Below are 17,967 nucleotides of genomic sequence, written 5' to 3' on the forward strand. Positions count from 1 at the left end.
TCCTGCACTATCAGAAGCTGGGACATAGAAACCCATTTGGAAAGACAGAGGCTTGACTTTCTCACAGAAATGAATCCCCCATGTGGAATTTTAGTTTATGTTTCAATGTCAAAACTATGAATAAGCAACTCCAACCCATACTAAGAATAGGAGGCCCTGAAGTCCTCACTTACACAGAAACTGCAATTGAGGAAAAGTTAGAATATGGAAAAGTTATATTAATCTAAGTATGGAACATTACATTAGGGACAGAATAAAACTTTTAATATTCTATGACATTAGTATTGCTAATAGCTACCATTCTCTCATGCATGTCTTACATGCATGTCCTATTTCATTTTCACAATAACCTCAGAGGTAGGTATTATTATCCTCCTTTTATTGATGAAGAAACGAAGACACACAGAAGCTGTGACATCTTGAAAGTCACAGCTAGTAACTAACCCAGGTCTGACTAAGGTCTAGATTTCTTATCAACAATATGCAAACTCAAGACATCTCAAGGCTCTAAAACAAGTTTCTAAAAGACCAAGCTGGTACAGTGAAGTTGCAGAAAGACACAGGAAAATAAACCATCATTCCAAAAGTAAACTCAAATCATGAGTAAAAAAAAAAAAAAAAAGGATTGCCTTTAGGCCAATGCTAAAAACAGCCTATTTATGATTATTCTTATTGAATTTTAAGGAACTGAAAGCATTTTGAAACAAGTTTTGGAAAATGTCACCAGAATTTAGTAGGATTATGATCACCGAGTACTCTTCAGTTCACCGAGCTCCCATTAGGAGCCATAAACTGTTATGTGCTAAGATACAGAAAACAGGAAAGAGTTCTCATTCTCAGAAACATTCCGTGATGTTGGGGAGAGATACAGGTACAGTGACAGACCATAATACATTGTGGAAAGTGCAATAAAAGAGTTGCAGGGTATTAGAGGAAAGTGAGGACTGGTATACAATCTAGCCAGTGGGTGGCAGGAGAGTTTACTAGGAGAAGTTGCCTGCTGCAGAGGGTGGGCTACCACTCCAGGCAGAGCACAAAGCCTGGGCACAGACCAGAGGTAAGAAATAGCACAGTAGCATGGCTTATGGGCGGGATGGGTGGGTGGGGTACCATGAGGTCAGGCTTGCTAAAGCATGGGGTGGGAGGCAGGGACACAGGTAAGGTTAGGGAGGACGGCAGGGTCCAAATCATGAAGAAGTTTAAACCTGTGAAGAGTTTTAGGCACACAAGCAACATGCTCAGAATTATCTTTTAACTAAATCCCTTGAGAGATGGAAGCAGACTTGAAGCCACACAGCCATAGGTTCAACTTCTAGCTCTTGGGCTTATTAGCTACACGAAACCTGGAGAGATATAAAACCTTGCAACGCCTCAGTCTTGTCAACTGTAAATTGGGAAGTAAACAAATAATAAATGTAAAGTACTGGGACATAGTAAGCACTCTGATTATATGCTCGCAGTTATTATTACTAACATTAATATCGTAAGCCTACGAGTTCAGGGAAATCCATATGGGAGTCCAAATAAGACATACTCAGATCCTGAACAGGACTGCAAGAAACAGGAGACTCTGAGAACTATCTAGGGAACAGAACTGAGCAAACCTGATGACCACCTGGCTACGGGAGTGTGGGTAAGGGAGAGGCTGCAGCATTGATGAGCCTGGTCAAAGGGATGCAGAGGAATTACACAGCAACAAGCGGGGAAGGAAGGGTCAAAGGTTAGGTTAACAGTCGTTTTCAGGATGGAGCGTTCTTGTGAGCTGAGATGGAAAAGGCAGATGACAAAGGGTGATGATGCAAGAGACAGACTCACTGAGAACAAGGTTGTTGAGAAAATAAGAAGGAATTTTAAAGTATCTTCTGTGTGTCAGGCACCACACGAAGACCTAGGGACACTGGTCAGTGAACCGTCAGAGCAGAGTGGGACATAGATGCTAGTCCTCAGAGCGCATCCCATTAGAGAAGCTCCGAGGGGTGGCCATCTGACTGTGGGCCTCCTGAGCCTAAGTCTCTGCCTATTTACCTCTCTGCTCCCACTGCCCATCAGTGTCTTGCCCCATCTGGGAGGCACTCAGTCAAGTTCCTGGTGAGAATGAATAAATATACTTGCCCAAAATCTTATTTCTAGGAGTAGAAATTTTATAAAGAGGCCTGAGAATATATTATAAGAGAGATGCAAGAGATTTGGGTATTAAAATACAGTTAAATAATAATTAAAATACTAAAACATGAAAAATACACATCTAAGAGCTTTACACAGAGGCAGCTGAAGGTTAAGAGAGTGGAGGAACCAGGGGGCACAGGGCTGAGTCATGTGGAGAGGCCTGAAGTGGTTCCAGAACTCTGTCTGGCTGAATATATTCCCCAATCCGCAAATTTAAGTATTTAAGAAGGGACACATTTTTCATCTCAAAACTATAGATAAAGGACTAAAAAGGGAACGTACCAAAGACTATACACTAGCTGAAACCCAATCACCATAAAATAAAGTCAGGCAAGTGGGCTCTGGCTCTGGCTCAGACTGGCCAGGTCCCAAGTGAGGCTGTACCATTTACGGACCATGTGACCTGGTCCAGGTCCCTTAACCTCTCTGGTAAAGCTCAGACCATCTGAAAATGAGTCTCCAAGCTCCTTTCAAATCTCTTGCTTAAAGGTGCTAAAGCAGCCTTTCTTAACCTTCTGAATCATATACTCACTCTGAGAATCTATGAAATCTATGAATGCTACCTACCTTCTCAAATAAACATAGATACATTCATACAAAATTCTGCAAATCATTTTAGAAATTCCTGATTGCAGACCTCCTTCTAGTGAGAAAATAACTGAGGTGCAATTCTTTATAAAGAAGATATTTGTCTTCTTTAAAAGTAATGGAGTCCAGGTATCAGTGATCCCTTTACAGCCCATGGTGGAGAGCTTGCTCGGTCTCCACCTGAGCTGTAAGTCTCCTCATTTCTGAATTCCCCAGAGCCCCAAAAATAATAAGTACCCATTTCATTTATCAATTATGTTGATCAGGGCCATAATGGTTTGAGTGCACAGTTTTGGAGTTTTCAGACCTTTGCTGCTTCTCAATGAGTTATCAACTTCAAATCCTCCCTTGGAGTAAGAAATCCAAATATACAGACAGCAACCACCATGGGCTTACTCTGCAGGGTCTAACAACTTTCCAAAATTGATTTCTGCTGAGAGGAGTCTAGCCACCCGAGACTAGAAGCTTTGCCTCAGTTCTACAGCAGAATTTGATAACCCTCCCCATTCTCCCAAAAGGAAACACTGCATCTGCTTTTAGTAAAAAATCCTTCACATTTGTATAACCCTTTGTACTTTCCAGTCCCTCTCACATACATTAAATATTCATCTATGAGGCAAGCAATATACACAGTACTCCATTTTAAAAGATAAGGAAGAGAATATAACATTTAACTAATCAGAGAAGGCTTTCAACAAAATCTAGCACTCCAAGTCACATGGTTATAAATATGTTAGTGTTTCCCTATTTATCCTTTATTCAGAAGGCAGGAGAAACCTGTTTAAAATTACACAGAAAAATAGGCATGGTATTTAATAAAGTGTCCAATGAACATCTAAATAGTACCTATGATTTTGGAAGCCAAGAGCCTAAGCAATTCTATGAATAATGATTCAAGTTTAGTTTTTTTAATGTTCAGTAAGAATCTAATCAATCTATCATTTATGACTTAAAAAAAAAGAATTCACAGTATGTAAGTAGCAGGTGGGGGGATTCTATACTTACCTATTGCACAATGTAAAATCTGGAGAGAAAAAAGGGGGGAAAGAGAATTAGTAAAGATCAATAATATTATATTAATAGCTTTATTTCATACAAATTAGCCTTCACTCAGAATAGAGCAGTGTCTGCCAGCAGTATTGAATTTTAAAAATGAACATTCCATTTTTAAACTTCACTACAGGGTATTTAACAAAATGCGAATTCTTATTCAGTTTTTTGTTCATTTTTACTTTATCTGTGGAGGATTTGCTAGGGAGTACATTTCACCCTATAGCTTAGCAGATGTCAATGACTTCTTCTGTAAGACATATACTAGTAAGAGCGGTGGTTGCAAGTCCCCTGAGCCACACTGTACAGAACTGTCACAGACTGTGGAACACAGGATCAGAAGACACCATCCTTGCCTGGCAGGCCCTTCAGCGCAGACATTCATTCTACAAAGCTCCACCCTTGTGTCCCATCTAATCTCTAACCTCAGATTTCTTCCAACTCCAGCCCCACATTCCTTTGGACATCTAAAGCTAGATTGGCATGCTTCAACAGGTAGCTCACCCTCTTTTTCTTTCATACCTACCTGCCTCTTGACCACCAACCTCCCACCCTCAATTCAACTGCTCTTTCCTTTCCCTCACCCTCAAATCAAGCAAGTTTCCGAGTCCTGCTAATGCTTCTGGCACATCTTCCCCAGTTTTTTATTTCCAGTGCATAGACGAGACTGCTATCTCCTCTCTACCTCAATGGCCATCTAACCAGCCAATCAGGTTTTTCCAATCCCCTTCTAATTCATCCTGTATCTAGCACCTTAACCTGGGTGCTAGTACTAATGTAATTTGAAGCCATCCACAAGATTGAGTTAACGACCAAAGTTTCTCTGGGCGATAAGACTAACAACTATTGCAGTGCATTTTAGAATTTACATTGCTGTAGCTGTCATTGTGTTGTCTGGAGCTATAATAACCCTGGCAGATGGGCAGGACACATACCTCTATTTCCAGATGAAAAAACAAAAACTTAGAAAAGCTGTCCAACTTAAACGAGGTAGAAAGTGATATCCAGGATCAAGAGCCTAGATTTTATTTCTAGTGTACTGCATTTTCTATCATTTCACTGTACATTAGTTATAGCTGAAAAAACTATAACTTGACAAGACTTAGCTTCATCTACAACATGCCTAGTAAGACTTGGTATTTAAGTCGACTATTCTGCTAAGTCTTTTTTGAAGAGAGTGGGGCAGAGGGTGGCTTGGATTAAAAAAAAAGAAATCAAGCTGCACAAATTTGTTGGTAACTGATAAGAGAACAAAAGAATTACTAGACTTCAAATCTTACATTTTTCAAAAGAAAACACTACTAAAGAATCTCAAAAGGGTGAATATCACAAGATAAGCTGAACCTCCTATTGCAAGATCAAGGAAAACTAAGCTACGTGCTGATTAAAATGAAATGGAATCAAAGATGACCAACGAGCATCCTTTGAGACAAGACAGATGATAGTGACTAGACAGAAAACCTACTCTTTTCATGTATGTGGCAAGACATCCAGGCTGCTGATTCAGGGACACTGCAGAAAAGGACATATAACACTTAAGGCCAATCATATCTTCTCTGTGTGATAGAACAGATCTTAGTCATATGAGACCTAACCTCTCCCTTTTAATCACGTATTTTATACTGCCTCCTTTACTATATAATTCAGAGATGGTATAACTTACCTATAAAAAATGAAAATTAACAACATCCTAACTGAGATGTAAATTAGGAATAAGAAGAAAGTTGTTTATTTAAAAAAACATGTATTTCTACATATAAATGCTTGGGGACACAATGACATAATGAAGCACTCAGATACAGGTATCAACTTATGATGAATACATTTGGATTTAAAAATAAGAGTATCAGAAAGCACTTTGGGCAAGAATAGGAAAATAACAGAGCAGAGGCACAGGCCAGCACTAGAATAGAAACAGTATTAAAACAATTATGAACATAGGGAAAGAATCTTAACTGAAGTTAGAATAAGGACAGCAAATAAATAACAAAGTAGAGGAAATGAGGAAGTATAAACATTATCACAAATCAAGCTAGGTCTTCTTTATTTGTGTGATGTCAAAATAATCCCCTAGATAATGTCCCAGGATAGGGCAGTAAGAAAGTATCATCAAAAATTTATCCTTCTCACTTGAAATCCCATTGAGACATACAACCTGTGCCTAGTATGTAAAAACAACTTGGAGACGATATACTCTGAATGGTAAGACAAGGAAAAGAATATGGATTAGACCAAAAAAAAAAAAAAAAAAACCTAATAAAAATACTGAGATGATGTGATAATGTGGTTGTATAATAGACTGGGAATACTTTTAGGATGAAAGTAATTCAAACAAAGGCAATATAAAATACTATTAAAGTAGTTATATTAAAGAAATTGAATGAGATTCCTACATTACATGTGTTGCCATTAACCTAAAGTCTGAACAGGAATCTCAAGTCTGTTTCGTATTTTCAATCAGTTTCATTGCTTTTGCAGTTATAACACTATTGCACTGAAATCCTTTTCAACTAACTATGCCAGCTGAAAATGCTATAATGCTTACCGAACAGAATGTGCAGAACGAACAAATTACTCAATTTTGAGATATCTTTATTTCATTTAAGTTCCCTCTTCATTCCAACTGTCGTAGGCAGAATAATAAAGATGAATCCCTTAAGATTCTTGTTCCTAAGTTATCCAATCAAACACTAAACAAGGTACCACAGGGTAGGAATTTTGCAAATGTAGTTAAAAGTCTGAAGTCAATGGACTTTACGGTATAGAGATTATATGGATAGGCCTGATCCAACCAGGCCAGTCTTTTAAAAGCAGTTTTCTCCGGCTGGTGGTAGAAGAGGAAGTCAAAAATATTCAAGGAACAAGATAGTCAATATATTCCTGTTTAGTCCATGGAATTCTCTAGGCCAGAACACTGGAGTGGGTAGCCTTTCCCTTCTCCAGGGAATCTTTACAACCCAGGGATAGAACCCAGGTTTCCTGCATTACAGGCGGATTCTTTACCAGCTGAGCCACAAGGGAAGCCCAAGAATACTGGAATGGGTAGCCTATCCCTTCTCCAGCGGATCTTCCTGACCCAGGAATCGAACTGGGGTCTCCTGCACTGCAGGTGGATTCTTTACCAACTGAGCTATTAGGGAACCCCATCTCACATGAATGCTCACCAAACTGCATCCACTGTAAAGGAGGCTCTTAATAAGAGTGAAAAAAATGATATGCACTATTAATACCAATTAGCCTCTTTTCCCAGCCACCCTAGTGTTTCCTCAATAGACTCATGAACAAATTGGCCATGGCAGCAAGAAGGGAGGCTATGCACGGGCTCAGCAACATGAACTTCCTCTTAGCAAGGCAGACCTCGTTAACCCTACTGCTGACTGCCTAATCTACTAACAGCAGAGATCAACATTAAATGCCCTATAAAATACCATTTCCCAGGGGGATAGCATACACTCTGATGGTAGGCTGATTACATTGGACTTTGTCCATCAAGGAGGGAGCAGATATTTGTACTTATTGGAATAAACACATATTCTAGATATGGTTTGCCTTCTTTGACCACAGTGGCTTTGCCAGCCTTACCATCTATAACTTCAGAGTGCCTTATCCACCATCATGGCATTCTAACAGTATTGTGTCTCATCAAAGAACACACTACACAGCAAAAGAAATCCATACAACACTGGGCTCAGGCCCACTGAATCATCTGATCTTACCACACACCTCATCACCCAGAAATGCCTGGCTTAGCTGAAAGGAAGAATGGTTTACTGAAGACTAAGTTATAATGCCAATTGGGGGGGCCTTACCTTCAAAGAATGGGGTTCTGCCTTTCAGGATGCTGTCTACACTTTGAATCACAGGTGCTGTATTCCTCACAACCAGATTACAAAGTTCTAAGAATCGAGAGGAGGAAGCAGGAGTGGCTACTCTCACTATTACACCTGTTCACTCACCTGAAGAATTTTTGCTTCCCATTCCGGCAATGCTGAGCTCTACTGGTTTAAAAGATCTTAGTCTCCACAAGGTTATTGGCTGCACCAGGTGACACAACAATGGTTCTACTGAACTGGAAGATTAGACTGCCCCCTGGCCATTTTGGGCTCCTTATTTACGCTACTGAACCAACAGGCAAAAAACAGGGTTTACTGATGGATGGAATGGTTGATCCTGATTGAGATCACGTTGCCATAGGGAATGGAGACAAAGTGGACTATGTACAGAAGCCAGATATGAGGCACCTGTTAGCATTTCCAATAGGAAAGGTTAATGAAAAACTTCAGAATGACTAAGGACTCGGACTCCTTGGGAATGAAGGCTTGGGTCATTCCACCCTTATTGCTGTAGCAGCACTGTTAGTTGCTCAATTGTGTCCGACTCTTTGCGATCCCACGGACTGTAGCCACCAGGCTCCTCTGTCCATGGGATTCTCCAGGCAAGAATACTGGAGTGGACTGCCATTCCCTTCTCCAGAGAATCTTCCTGACCCAGGGGTTGAACTCAGGTCTTCTGAGTTGCAGGCAGATTCTTTACCATTTGAGCTACAGGGAAGACTTGCAATCTGTACCACAGTCTAAAGCTATGCTGCCAATGCAGTAGTCACTAGAGCTTATTTCAGTTTAAATTAAAAGGAAATAAAACTAAAAAGTCATTTTCTCAGTCTCACCTACCCCATGGACTCAACAGTGGCTAGTGTATCAGACAGATAGCACAGATTTGAAGTATTATCATTGCAAAAGTTCTTCTGGACAATGCCAGTCTAAAGAATTAATTTTATTTATTCATACATCAGTTAGAAACCCTTTGACGGGATTCTTTCAAAGTTATATTATTTTGGTAAGTGTGTTCAAAATGTCTCCATCTGTAGGAAACTGCATGGTCTCTTATTCAGAGACCTAATGCATTCTCCTGACTTCATATGAATCCTTTTATTTTTCAAAGTCTAAGGTTCCAAGTTGTTTTACTATTACATCTGAAGATTTTCTCTTTTCTGTTAGCTATCACTTATATTCATTTTAAGTTTAAAAATTTAACAAGCAGGTACTCAGGAAGGGAAGAGTTTTTTCCTTGAAAAACAGCTCCTATGTGTAACTCCATACACTCTCAATAACCACATTGAGAGGAGATTTCACTTCCAAATAATTTTCTAGAATTTTTCCTGATTATTTTTGAATTATACTTTCCAACCTTTTCTACTTCTGGTAGCCACATATCTTGACAGGTTTGATACTCTCAATCTCTTTTCTAGATATCTTGGTTCTACTACACTATTCGTCTGTTAAATTCCACTACTTTCCTGTATGCTTTTTCTGTGGTACTGATAATCATTCACACATTAGCTAGTCCACCAGAGGTCTCTGCTCTGTAATCTGTTTTATCTGAGACCATAACCAGGAACTCCTGCCTTTCTTGAATCTTTAGTACATATTACATACTTTTCTGCACTGCACCCTCCTTCCTGTCCTGAACTGCAACCATTGATATTCTCAGTTCTCTTTATTAAAAAAAAAAAAATCAGCATGCTCTTTTTCACAGCCATTACCTGTCTTCTCTGAATACCATATCAATTTGCTCCTATTTGCTTGAGTTGTTAAGCAGTGAGGCCTGTGTGGGTGGACTCCTGTTTCCCACAGTCTCCCTCTTCCCTTCCGATGTTGTGACACTTACTAACTATACCCAAGTTCTGCTCCCCTCTGGTTTTCAGTTTCTGAAGCTGGTTTGTCTGGCTTCTCGTCATTCCTGTTTGTGTCAGGTAGCTCCACTATGACTTGTTCTGCTTGCTCTTCACAAGACTCGGAGGCCTGGTTTCTCAAAACAAGGGCTCAGCAAAAAGGCAGTCTAAAATGTGCAAATAGGTTGTGTTTCAGAAGTTCCTTTTAAAAATCATTATTGAGAAATCAGCATGTTTCCACAAAGAAGAAAAACACTATAGGTGATGGTTATGTCCCCAGATCAGTTCAGAAAAGCAAACTTAACAGATAGTATGCCTAAAATGTATGACTGTATTAGTAACATCACAGAACCCAATCACCTAATATTTCTGCGGGGGAAAAAAAATCACTCAGTAGTTGAGGTAAAAAGACAAAAACGCAGCAGGGAGACAAGATCGGAGCCCTCTTCCTAAGGATACTACAAGGATACTACTTAAAATTTTTCTGCATTTTAGAGAAATATCCAAATCAGTCTCCTGTTCCATCAAAGGGTCTGAGGAAGAGTCGTGAGGTGAGGTATAAGAGGCAGAGCAGAATACAGACATGGGACTTAGAAATAACAAGACCTGTCTTCTTTCCTTCCCCAGAACCAACCAGTTTGGCCATTTCAGACCCAACCCTAAATCAACTCAAGAGAAAAGACAACAAATGAAACTTTTTCCTTTCTTTCTTTCTTTTTTTTGGTAGATAAGACGGTTCCAAGCATTAGAGGGATCTGGAAGACAATAAGAAGGAAAAGGGGTGCCTGTGGTCCATTAGACAGTTGAAGATGGACAGTGGCTGGTAAATGATGTATGTAGTGATGGACATGTGCTGAAGATGGTTTATTTAGCAAAAACAATAAATGTCTCTGCAGAGCAGTCCTTAACTTATTGAAATCCTCACTGTTAATCACAGAGGCACATCCAATTACAAGTACCTGAAAGTGTCTTTGTGGTAATTACAGTCTGACATTAACTAAATATATTTAGAAATCCAAATTCTGTTAGAAATAAGTTTAAAGTGCCATAATGTAGGATCAATCTACTAATTTCTAATCTTTAACCCAATTCTCAACAGGAAAGATAGAATCCTTCCTTATCCAGGACTATCATGGACAACTCAGAAAAGAATAAAGTAAAAAGAAAACTTATCCATAGGTCATTATAGATGAATGGTATTTTAAAAAACTGAGATATAATTCACATATCACAAAATTCACTTAAAGTATACTATTCAGTGATTTTCAGTTATGTTTCTAAGCTTGTACAACCATACCACCATTTAATTCAAAAACAATTTCATCACCTTAAAAAGAAATCCTGTACCCATAAGCAGTCACAGCCCTTGGCAACCATTAATCCACTTTTTGTCTCTCTGAATTTGCTTATTCTGGATCTTTCATATAAATGGAACCAAACACATAGCTTTTTGTTTCTAGCTTCTTTCACAAAGCATGTTTTCAAGATTCATCTATGTTGTAACAAGTACCAGTAATTCATTCATTTATGGTATGGAGAAACCATTTTTTATTTATCTATGAATGGCATTAAAAAAATATACTTTTGTTACCTATGTTAATTAACTCCCAGGATTACTCCACATTTAACTCAAGACACAATGTATTTATTCACACACTGACCTCTTGGCCCACAAAGTTATCAGCATTTTACTTTCTATCGATTTATAAATCATCTCATATCTTAGTATCTTCACTGTACTGTGTCTCATGACTTTGGTACGTACTTTCTTGGGCTTGCTGCCTAAAACCACTTTTCTAGAGATTGTCCCTTCCCTCCAACTTCTATACGGTTAATGTGACCCTGCTCTTGTCTATAGGTGACTGGACCAGAAATAAGTACCTAATTTAAGCTGGACAATTAGGCTCTTCACTAGGACTATGGAAATGGAAATAAGATTGCTTTTAATTAGCTGCTCTCTTGATTGCAGAAACTACAATCTCAGGAGTTTTCTGTTACCATGGTCTGCCACGTAGACTAAGAAACCAACCAACCAAACAAACAAACAAACAAATCAGTCTGCAGGAAGAGAAGAATCAGAGAAAGAGAGAGAGCACGGTAATGAGATACCGCAAGAACTCCTGGGTTCCCAATGGTGCTCCAGTCCCTGATTCCAGGCCATTCCTAGGTCCCAGGTGCAGCCCCACCATTGGGTTCCATGGGACATACTATACATTTATAACAAAGTCCCCTTACAGATGAAGTCAGTCAAGGAGGTTTCTATAATCTCTAGCCAATGGTCCTAACATAATCATCTACTCAATAAAATTTTAATATCTTTATCAGTAAGGGTTCAGTCTCCATGGTACCCATTACAGTGACTCAAGCACATACTTATTTAACTATCACCTGTGGAATATTTTGGAAAACTATCTATAAAAATTACTCAAGACATTCTTGTATGAGTATGTGGGAAAAAAATTAGGATTTCTATTTTATTAAAAAGCTATATTATTGTTTCACAAACTCAATATATCTTGTACATATTTTGCAAAACTTCATTTAATTTCCTCAGAAATTAAATGGACATTACTACATGTCCATTTATACATGATTAGTAAATGTTTTTAAATTTTTTAAAAAGCAAAGTGTTATATTTTCCTGAGAAGATTTGAAGTTTCTTGAGAAAAGTAGAGTCTATTTCAAACTCTCATAGAACCTACTAAGGAATAATCATATAGATTATTATTCAGAATATTCTTACAGAGGTACAAGTGAGTGGCTGACCTCCCTGGACTCATTTTTCCCTCCTTTAACAGGGTTTATTATCAAGCACTAATAATTCACAAAAGGACAACTTATCTGTAATTAAACAATACTAAGCACATGTAATTATCATACCATCTAGGTTGGGTAGGCGAGAAAACATTCCTTAATGGACAGCTCAGGAAACGCTGTTCTAGCAAGCCTGATCTTTTCTCCCTAGTTGAGGGGTCCCTTCCCACCACTGCCATCTACAAAGCTAATATACTGCACATTCCAGGGAGTCTTCATTCATTTTGCAGAGTACTTTTTCCAGAATCAAATCCAGGATTTGTCACCAAATTGGTTTTTACTGGGGATAATAGAGATAAAACCAAAACTCCAAAGTATTTTCTTAAATCCCTATTAAAAATTCTATAAGGATAAATGGGCTAATCCCTCCCAGGCTAAGATTTGGTTCCTAAGTGGATTTTTGTATCACACTATTTGAGGTCACTACCTTCCCTAAGATAATCTTAAAATTTAAAAATTATACCTCTAATATTACCAAGTCTTACAGAGACAGACTCCCCTTTAAATTATTACATTATTCCAATGCGGGACCACTTCTTACTGTGTCAAGCACTGAGGCAGTTTCTAATGGTCTTGATTCCAAATTTGCTTCTCTGTAGCTTTAGAGAACTGTGTGGGCCAAAGGTCCAGGAGACAGGTACTTATTTACTACTGCCTCTTTCCAAAAAAACGTCAGCCTCCAAGTTTAAAATATGGCCTAAACTACTTCCACCTAATTATTCTACAAATGAGAAAAAGAGGTAGACAAGAGGTAAATGACACCCCCAAATTCCCAAAGTAAGTTAGTAAAACTAGCATGCTTAGAATATGGCACTCAAGCTCCGGCTACAGGCTCTTTACATTACACTATCTACCTTAAATGCGTAAGAAGGACAGTATCGAAATCTCTCTGCTTTTTCTGCTTTCAAAAACTAGGGGAGAGGTGGAAGGAACAACACATTTTATTTCATAGAGATAAATGGTCTTTTCTTAAATAGTCTTCCAAACATCATGACGGGCTTGGCCTAGAGGCTACGTAAAATGAAACTGAATACCAGATCTGCTCTGCACCCTAAAAAATTTTCACTATAATGAACTACGGCAGCTATTGTGTGTGCCCAAAGCCATCTCATCTCCCTTTTTCCATTAACAAAGTCTACAGTTTCTTGGCCAGAAGAATGTGCCCCAGATCTGACTAATCAAGTATCTCACATCACTGGCAAGAGTGATTGTTCTAAGTAAGGCCAACCAGAATCCTTCCCTGACGCTAAGAAAAATAAGCTCTCTCACACCATGTGGAGAAGGCAATCTGCAGTAGGAGAGCCTAAGACCAATATTCAAAGAGAAACAGAGCAGCAGAGATGAGAGACGGAAGGAGAGTCTGCAACATCAAATCCTTGGTTCTCATTCCTCATTCCTGAGCTGGTTCCTTTGATTTTGTAAGCTAACCCTATATCTTTACCAACCATGGAAGCCAATAAATTTCCTTTTGCTTAAAATAATTTGAATTGGGCTTCTGTCACTTGCCACGCAAAAATCCTAACATACTTAACCCAGAAGACAGGAATGGATATATACATTATCCTTAATACAGGGAAATTAATAAACTATTCTTTAAAAAAAAATTTGGAGGCTTCTAGACAGTCTCTACTGTTTCTTATATCTGTCCCTCCTGACATCCTACACTTACCAACTTCACTGTGCCCATTATATGCCAGGCCCCAAGAGTATCCGAGTTTGCTAGCAGTTCCCTAGAATGTTCCTGGAACTTTTTAAATCCTAATATAAGTTTGTTTAATTTGATTTCCAATAAAAGTTGAATGTAAAACACATTCCAAGTAATGCAAGTTAAATGAGATCTACTTGACCTGGTCAAAGAGATAAACCAGACATCAACATTATACATAGCATACTATGAGGCAAGTTTTTAACATTTAAAGCAAATCCAACAGAAACATGGCTACTTCAATATAATTTAGTAGCTTGTTTTAATTTTACAACAGAAATCAACAACAACAAATCACAGGACCCACCTCCAATAAGGCTCCAGTTTGGAAGAATTTCAAAGGCTTTTCAATGGAATAATAAAGGCTATGATAGCTACCCTTAGCCAGGTATGCTCTGACCAGACCAACTGCTATAACGAGCCACCTAAGAAAAAGAGCAATCAGAAAAAAAAAAGGTTAAGTAGGATTATAATAGAAAGACATGGCAACGACAGATACTGCCAAAGGTGACCTCAAGAATCTGTCCTGGATTTATGATCACCCTCAAATGCCAAGCTGTATGTAATGCACAGAAATGCTGCACCATCAGCAACATCCTAACAAGAGTGCTTTTTTGTAAAAGCACAGTGGCACCTCACCCATCTGGAGCTCGGCTTTTTGGCAACCTTGCCTATTGAGAACAAGGCCAAAAGGAAGGGAATAAGCTAAATTGGTCCTTGAGCAGCTATACTAGGTGCCAGAAAGTACAAGGCAAAAGAAACTATTACAGGAAAATTTAATGCCCTGTGCAGTTAAAGGGTCTGTAATAATAACAGGGTGAAGATAAGATGTTTTAAACTATTTATGTAAGTATCTTACTGGTACCTTAAAAGCTGTTCTTTTAAAAGACTGCAAATGACATGAATAAATAGCTTTCTTTTTTTTTTAGAATAAAAGGCTTTTAAGCTGAGAGTCCCAAAATCAATTCAGTAAAGAAAGTCAGATCAATACAAAATGCAAAAGGGAAGCATTTAGGCATATGGCTCTGAACACATTTTTGTTCTACTCTCCTCCAAAATAAATTTCTCAGATCTTGTAGCTTTTTATTTGTTAAGTTCCATACTGAAATGTTGTATACTTTTATTAAAGTATGTCTCCTTGAAGGTGCTAACAGATTTATTTATGTGTACAATTTTAACTAGGCAATAGGGAATGTGGTCTGATATTTCTAGAAACTATCACGCAAATACATCAAACAAGAGTTTGTAAAAAAAAAAAAAAAGAAATTAATTCCTTAATGGTGTTACTACTTTAGCATTGGTGGTGGTGGCTTAGTTACTAAATCGTGTCCGACTCGCGATTCCATGGACTGCAGCCTGACAGGCTCCTCTGTCCACGGGATGCTCCAGGCAAGAATACTGGAGCAGGTAGTCATTTTCTGCTTCAGAGGATCTTCTGGACCCAGGAATCGAACTGGGTCTCCTGCATTGCAGGTAGATTCTTTACAGATTAGTGGCCTAGAAAAAAGCTTACTTTACTCTCACACCCCCAAATTGTCTTCGTGGTTTAAGATACCATTTCTTACCCTCCACCCTATTCTCTATGTTAATGGTTTAAAAATACTCTTTTCACCTTCCCCAATGTATCTTAAAAATCTATCTTCAGTGCAATGCCCTTACTAAGATGCCAAGAATTTTTATATATAAGCACACATATAACACTCCTGAATATTCTTTTAAAATCACTGTGACCATTTATGTGATAAAGTAAGCTTGCATGCAATATTTTTTCATTAGTCTTTGAGCCAAGAGACATGAGTTCTAGGCTCAAAACTACTACTAACAAGTTCTGTGACTTCAAACAAGATAAGCAAGTCACAACTTCTCTGAGCCTAGGTTTCAATACTATCTCTAACAATAGTCATAAAGCCCCTATGATCTTCTCAAGATATGTTCTGTGCATGTGTGTGTGTGAAAAAGCAAGGTGCTGAAATGCTAATAGATTAGAATTAGTATTTTTTAAAAGGGATGGGGTTATAATTATACAATTTGCTAGTATCAGTATCTTAAAGACACACAAAATTAACTGCCTTCTAGGGAGGGTAGTGTGAAAGGGAAGATAGGAGGGTAGATTCTCACTGTATGCCCTTGCATGTATTTTCAATTTTGCATTTGGCCATTGTATTATCTAGTTTAAAAATATATCAAACTAGATGTTCATTATACAGTTCTTTCAACTTTTCTGTATGTTTGAAAATTTTCCAAATAAAATGTTAAGAAAAAAATTTTCTTACAAATGAATACAATTTAAAAATCTATATATTCGTCTGATCCTGTGATCAAAAATCAGGAGATCAAAGAATTGGAGAAACTTGGAGAGTCCCTAACTCAACTCTTTAGTTTTTACAGATGAAAAAACGGATGTCTAGAGAAATTAAATGATTTATCCAAGGTCACACAGCTAGTCCGTGTCATAACTAGAACTCAAAATTCACTGTGACAAGGGATGGACTGAAGTAACAAACAAGAGGGGGTAAAACCTGTTTCCAGGGTCTATTCCCCTCCTTCCCAGTAACTCTGCCTTCCATCTCTAGAGTCCTCCCCGCTCCAACCCATCCTATAAAGTCTGCTGCTGCTGCTTAGTCGCTTCAGTCGTGTCCGACTCTTTGCGACCCCACAGACGGCAGCCCACCAGGCTCCCCCGTCCCTGGGATTCTCCAAGCAAGAACACTTGGAGTGGGTTGCCATTTCCTTCTCCAATGCATGAAAGTGAAAAGTGAAAGTGAAGTCGCTCAGTCGGGTTCGACTCCAGCGACCCCATGGACCTATAAAGTCTAAATTCACCTAAAGCACAGAACTGCTCATGTCACTGGGCAAAAACTTTGAACGCTCTTCCACCACCTTTCAAATTAAAGCTCATGGTGGATTTTGAAAACAGCCGCGGAAACAAATGGTCACTCTGCAGCCACAGCTCCCTCCACTCCCTTTAGAGGGAACAGCTCGGCATCCGTGACTTGCCGCCTGGGCTCTCCGCGCTGCAGGATCGCCGGCACACCGCCCCCCAGACCTGGACGTGTGGCCAGCCCACCTGTCCTCCCAAGGCCCTCCGAACCACCACCTAGGCAGCCTTCCCCGAGCCCCCACGGAGCCTCGAAACTCCAGCTCCGAGCACACCCTGTGCCTGGGAACTTGCTCGGCCCCCGGCCCGGGCGAGAGTCCCGAACAGGCACAGGGGAGGAGGATCCCGCCTCGGCTGCCCTTAGCGCCCAAGTGCCGGGGCCCGGACTCCCGCCGCCGGGACTGCGCTGCGCGTGGCGGGCCGAGCCGGGCCGCTCCTCCGGCCGCAGAGCCCCCTCCCCGGCCAGGCTCTCCCCCGCCTTCACGAACCCCAGCCTCACCCCGCGGTCATCACCACATTGTAGATGACCAGGTATGCCGTGGCCAGAGGCCCCGGGCCCTTTTTCTTCCGCGAGCTGCTGGCTTCGCCGGCCCCGGCACGGCCCCCGCCGCCCCCATTCCCTTTCGACGCTGCAGTCGCCGCCGCTGCCGCCATGTCAAGTGCCGGGAACCCACTCTCCTCGCGCAAGCCCCACAGCCCGAACTGGGCACTGTGAGAGGGTGGGGGGAAGGACGCGGGAGAGGCGGAGCGGAGGCCGCGGGGCGGAGCCAGGGACAACGCCCACGGCGGCCGCCATCTTGGAGGAGGGCAAAGACGCTCCCGGCGCCTTCCGCCCCTCCGCGAGCCTCAGTTGCCACCGCCATCTTGGAACGGAGTAATCACCGCCGCTTTTGCCCTCCAGAGAATAACCTCCGGCGCCATCTTGATTAGGTCAATATTGTCTTCGGCCTTGCTGGGCAGGCTCACTGTTTCTACCATCTAGATGCATCGTCGTCCGTGGTTATTCTCTTTCCTATAATTTCTGCCTCCATACTGCATTAAATGTCTTTCATTCTCTCTTCTCATCGTGACTTCTCCCAGTGGTCCCATCTTCCC

The 17,967-nt window shown here is 40.2% G+C and overlaps 1 protein-coding gene across 1 annotated transcript in view; it reads right to left on the reverse strand.

The window, feature by feature from the left end:
• Positions 1 to 17,540, reverse strand: part of HACD2 (3-hydroxyacyl-CoA dehydratase 2) — an 86,942-nt gene extending 69,402 nt beyond the window's left edge. The window contains exons 1-3 of the mRNA XM_052642817.1: positions 17,372 to 17,540; positions 14,302 to 14,419; positions 3,760 to 3,778 (exon numbers count right to left, since the gene is read on the reverse strand). Of these exons, the coding sequence (XP_052498777.1) occupies positions 3,760 to 3,778; positions 14,302 to 14,419; positions 17,372 to 17,526 (292 nt within the window). The 5' untranslated portion in view covers positions 17,527 to 17,540. The remainder of the gene's footprint in view (positions 1 to 3,759; positions 3,779 to 14,301; positions 14,420 to 17,371) is intronic.
• Positions 17,541 to 17,967: the final 427 nt, after the last annotated feature.

Source organism: Budorcas taxicolor, chromosome 1 (genome assembly GCF_023091745.1).
Source record: "Budorcas taxicolor isolate Tak-1 chromosome 1, Takin1.1, whole genome shotgun sequence".
Lineage (NCBI taxonomy): Eukaryota > Metazoa > Chordata > Mammalia > Artiodactyla > Bovidae > Budorcas > Budorcas taxicolor.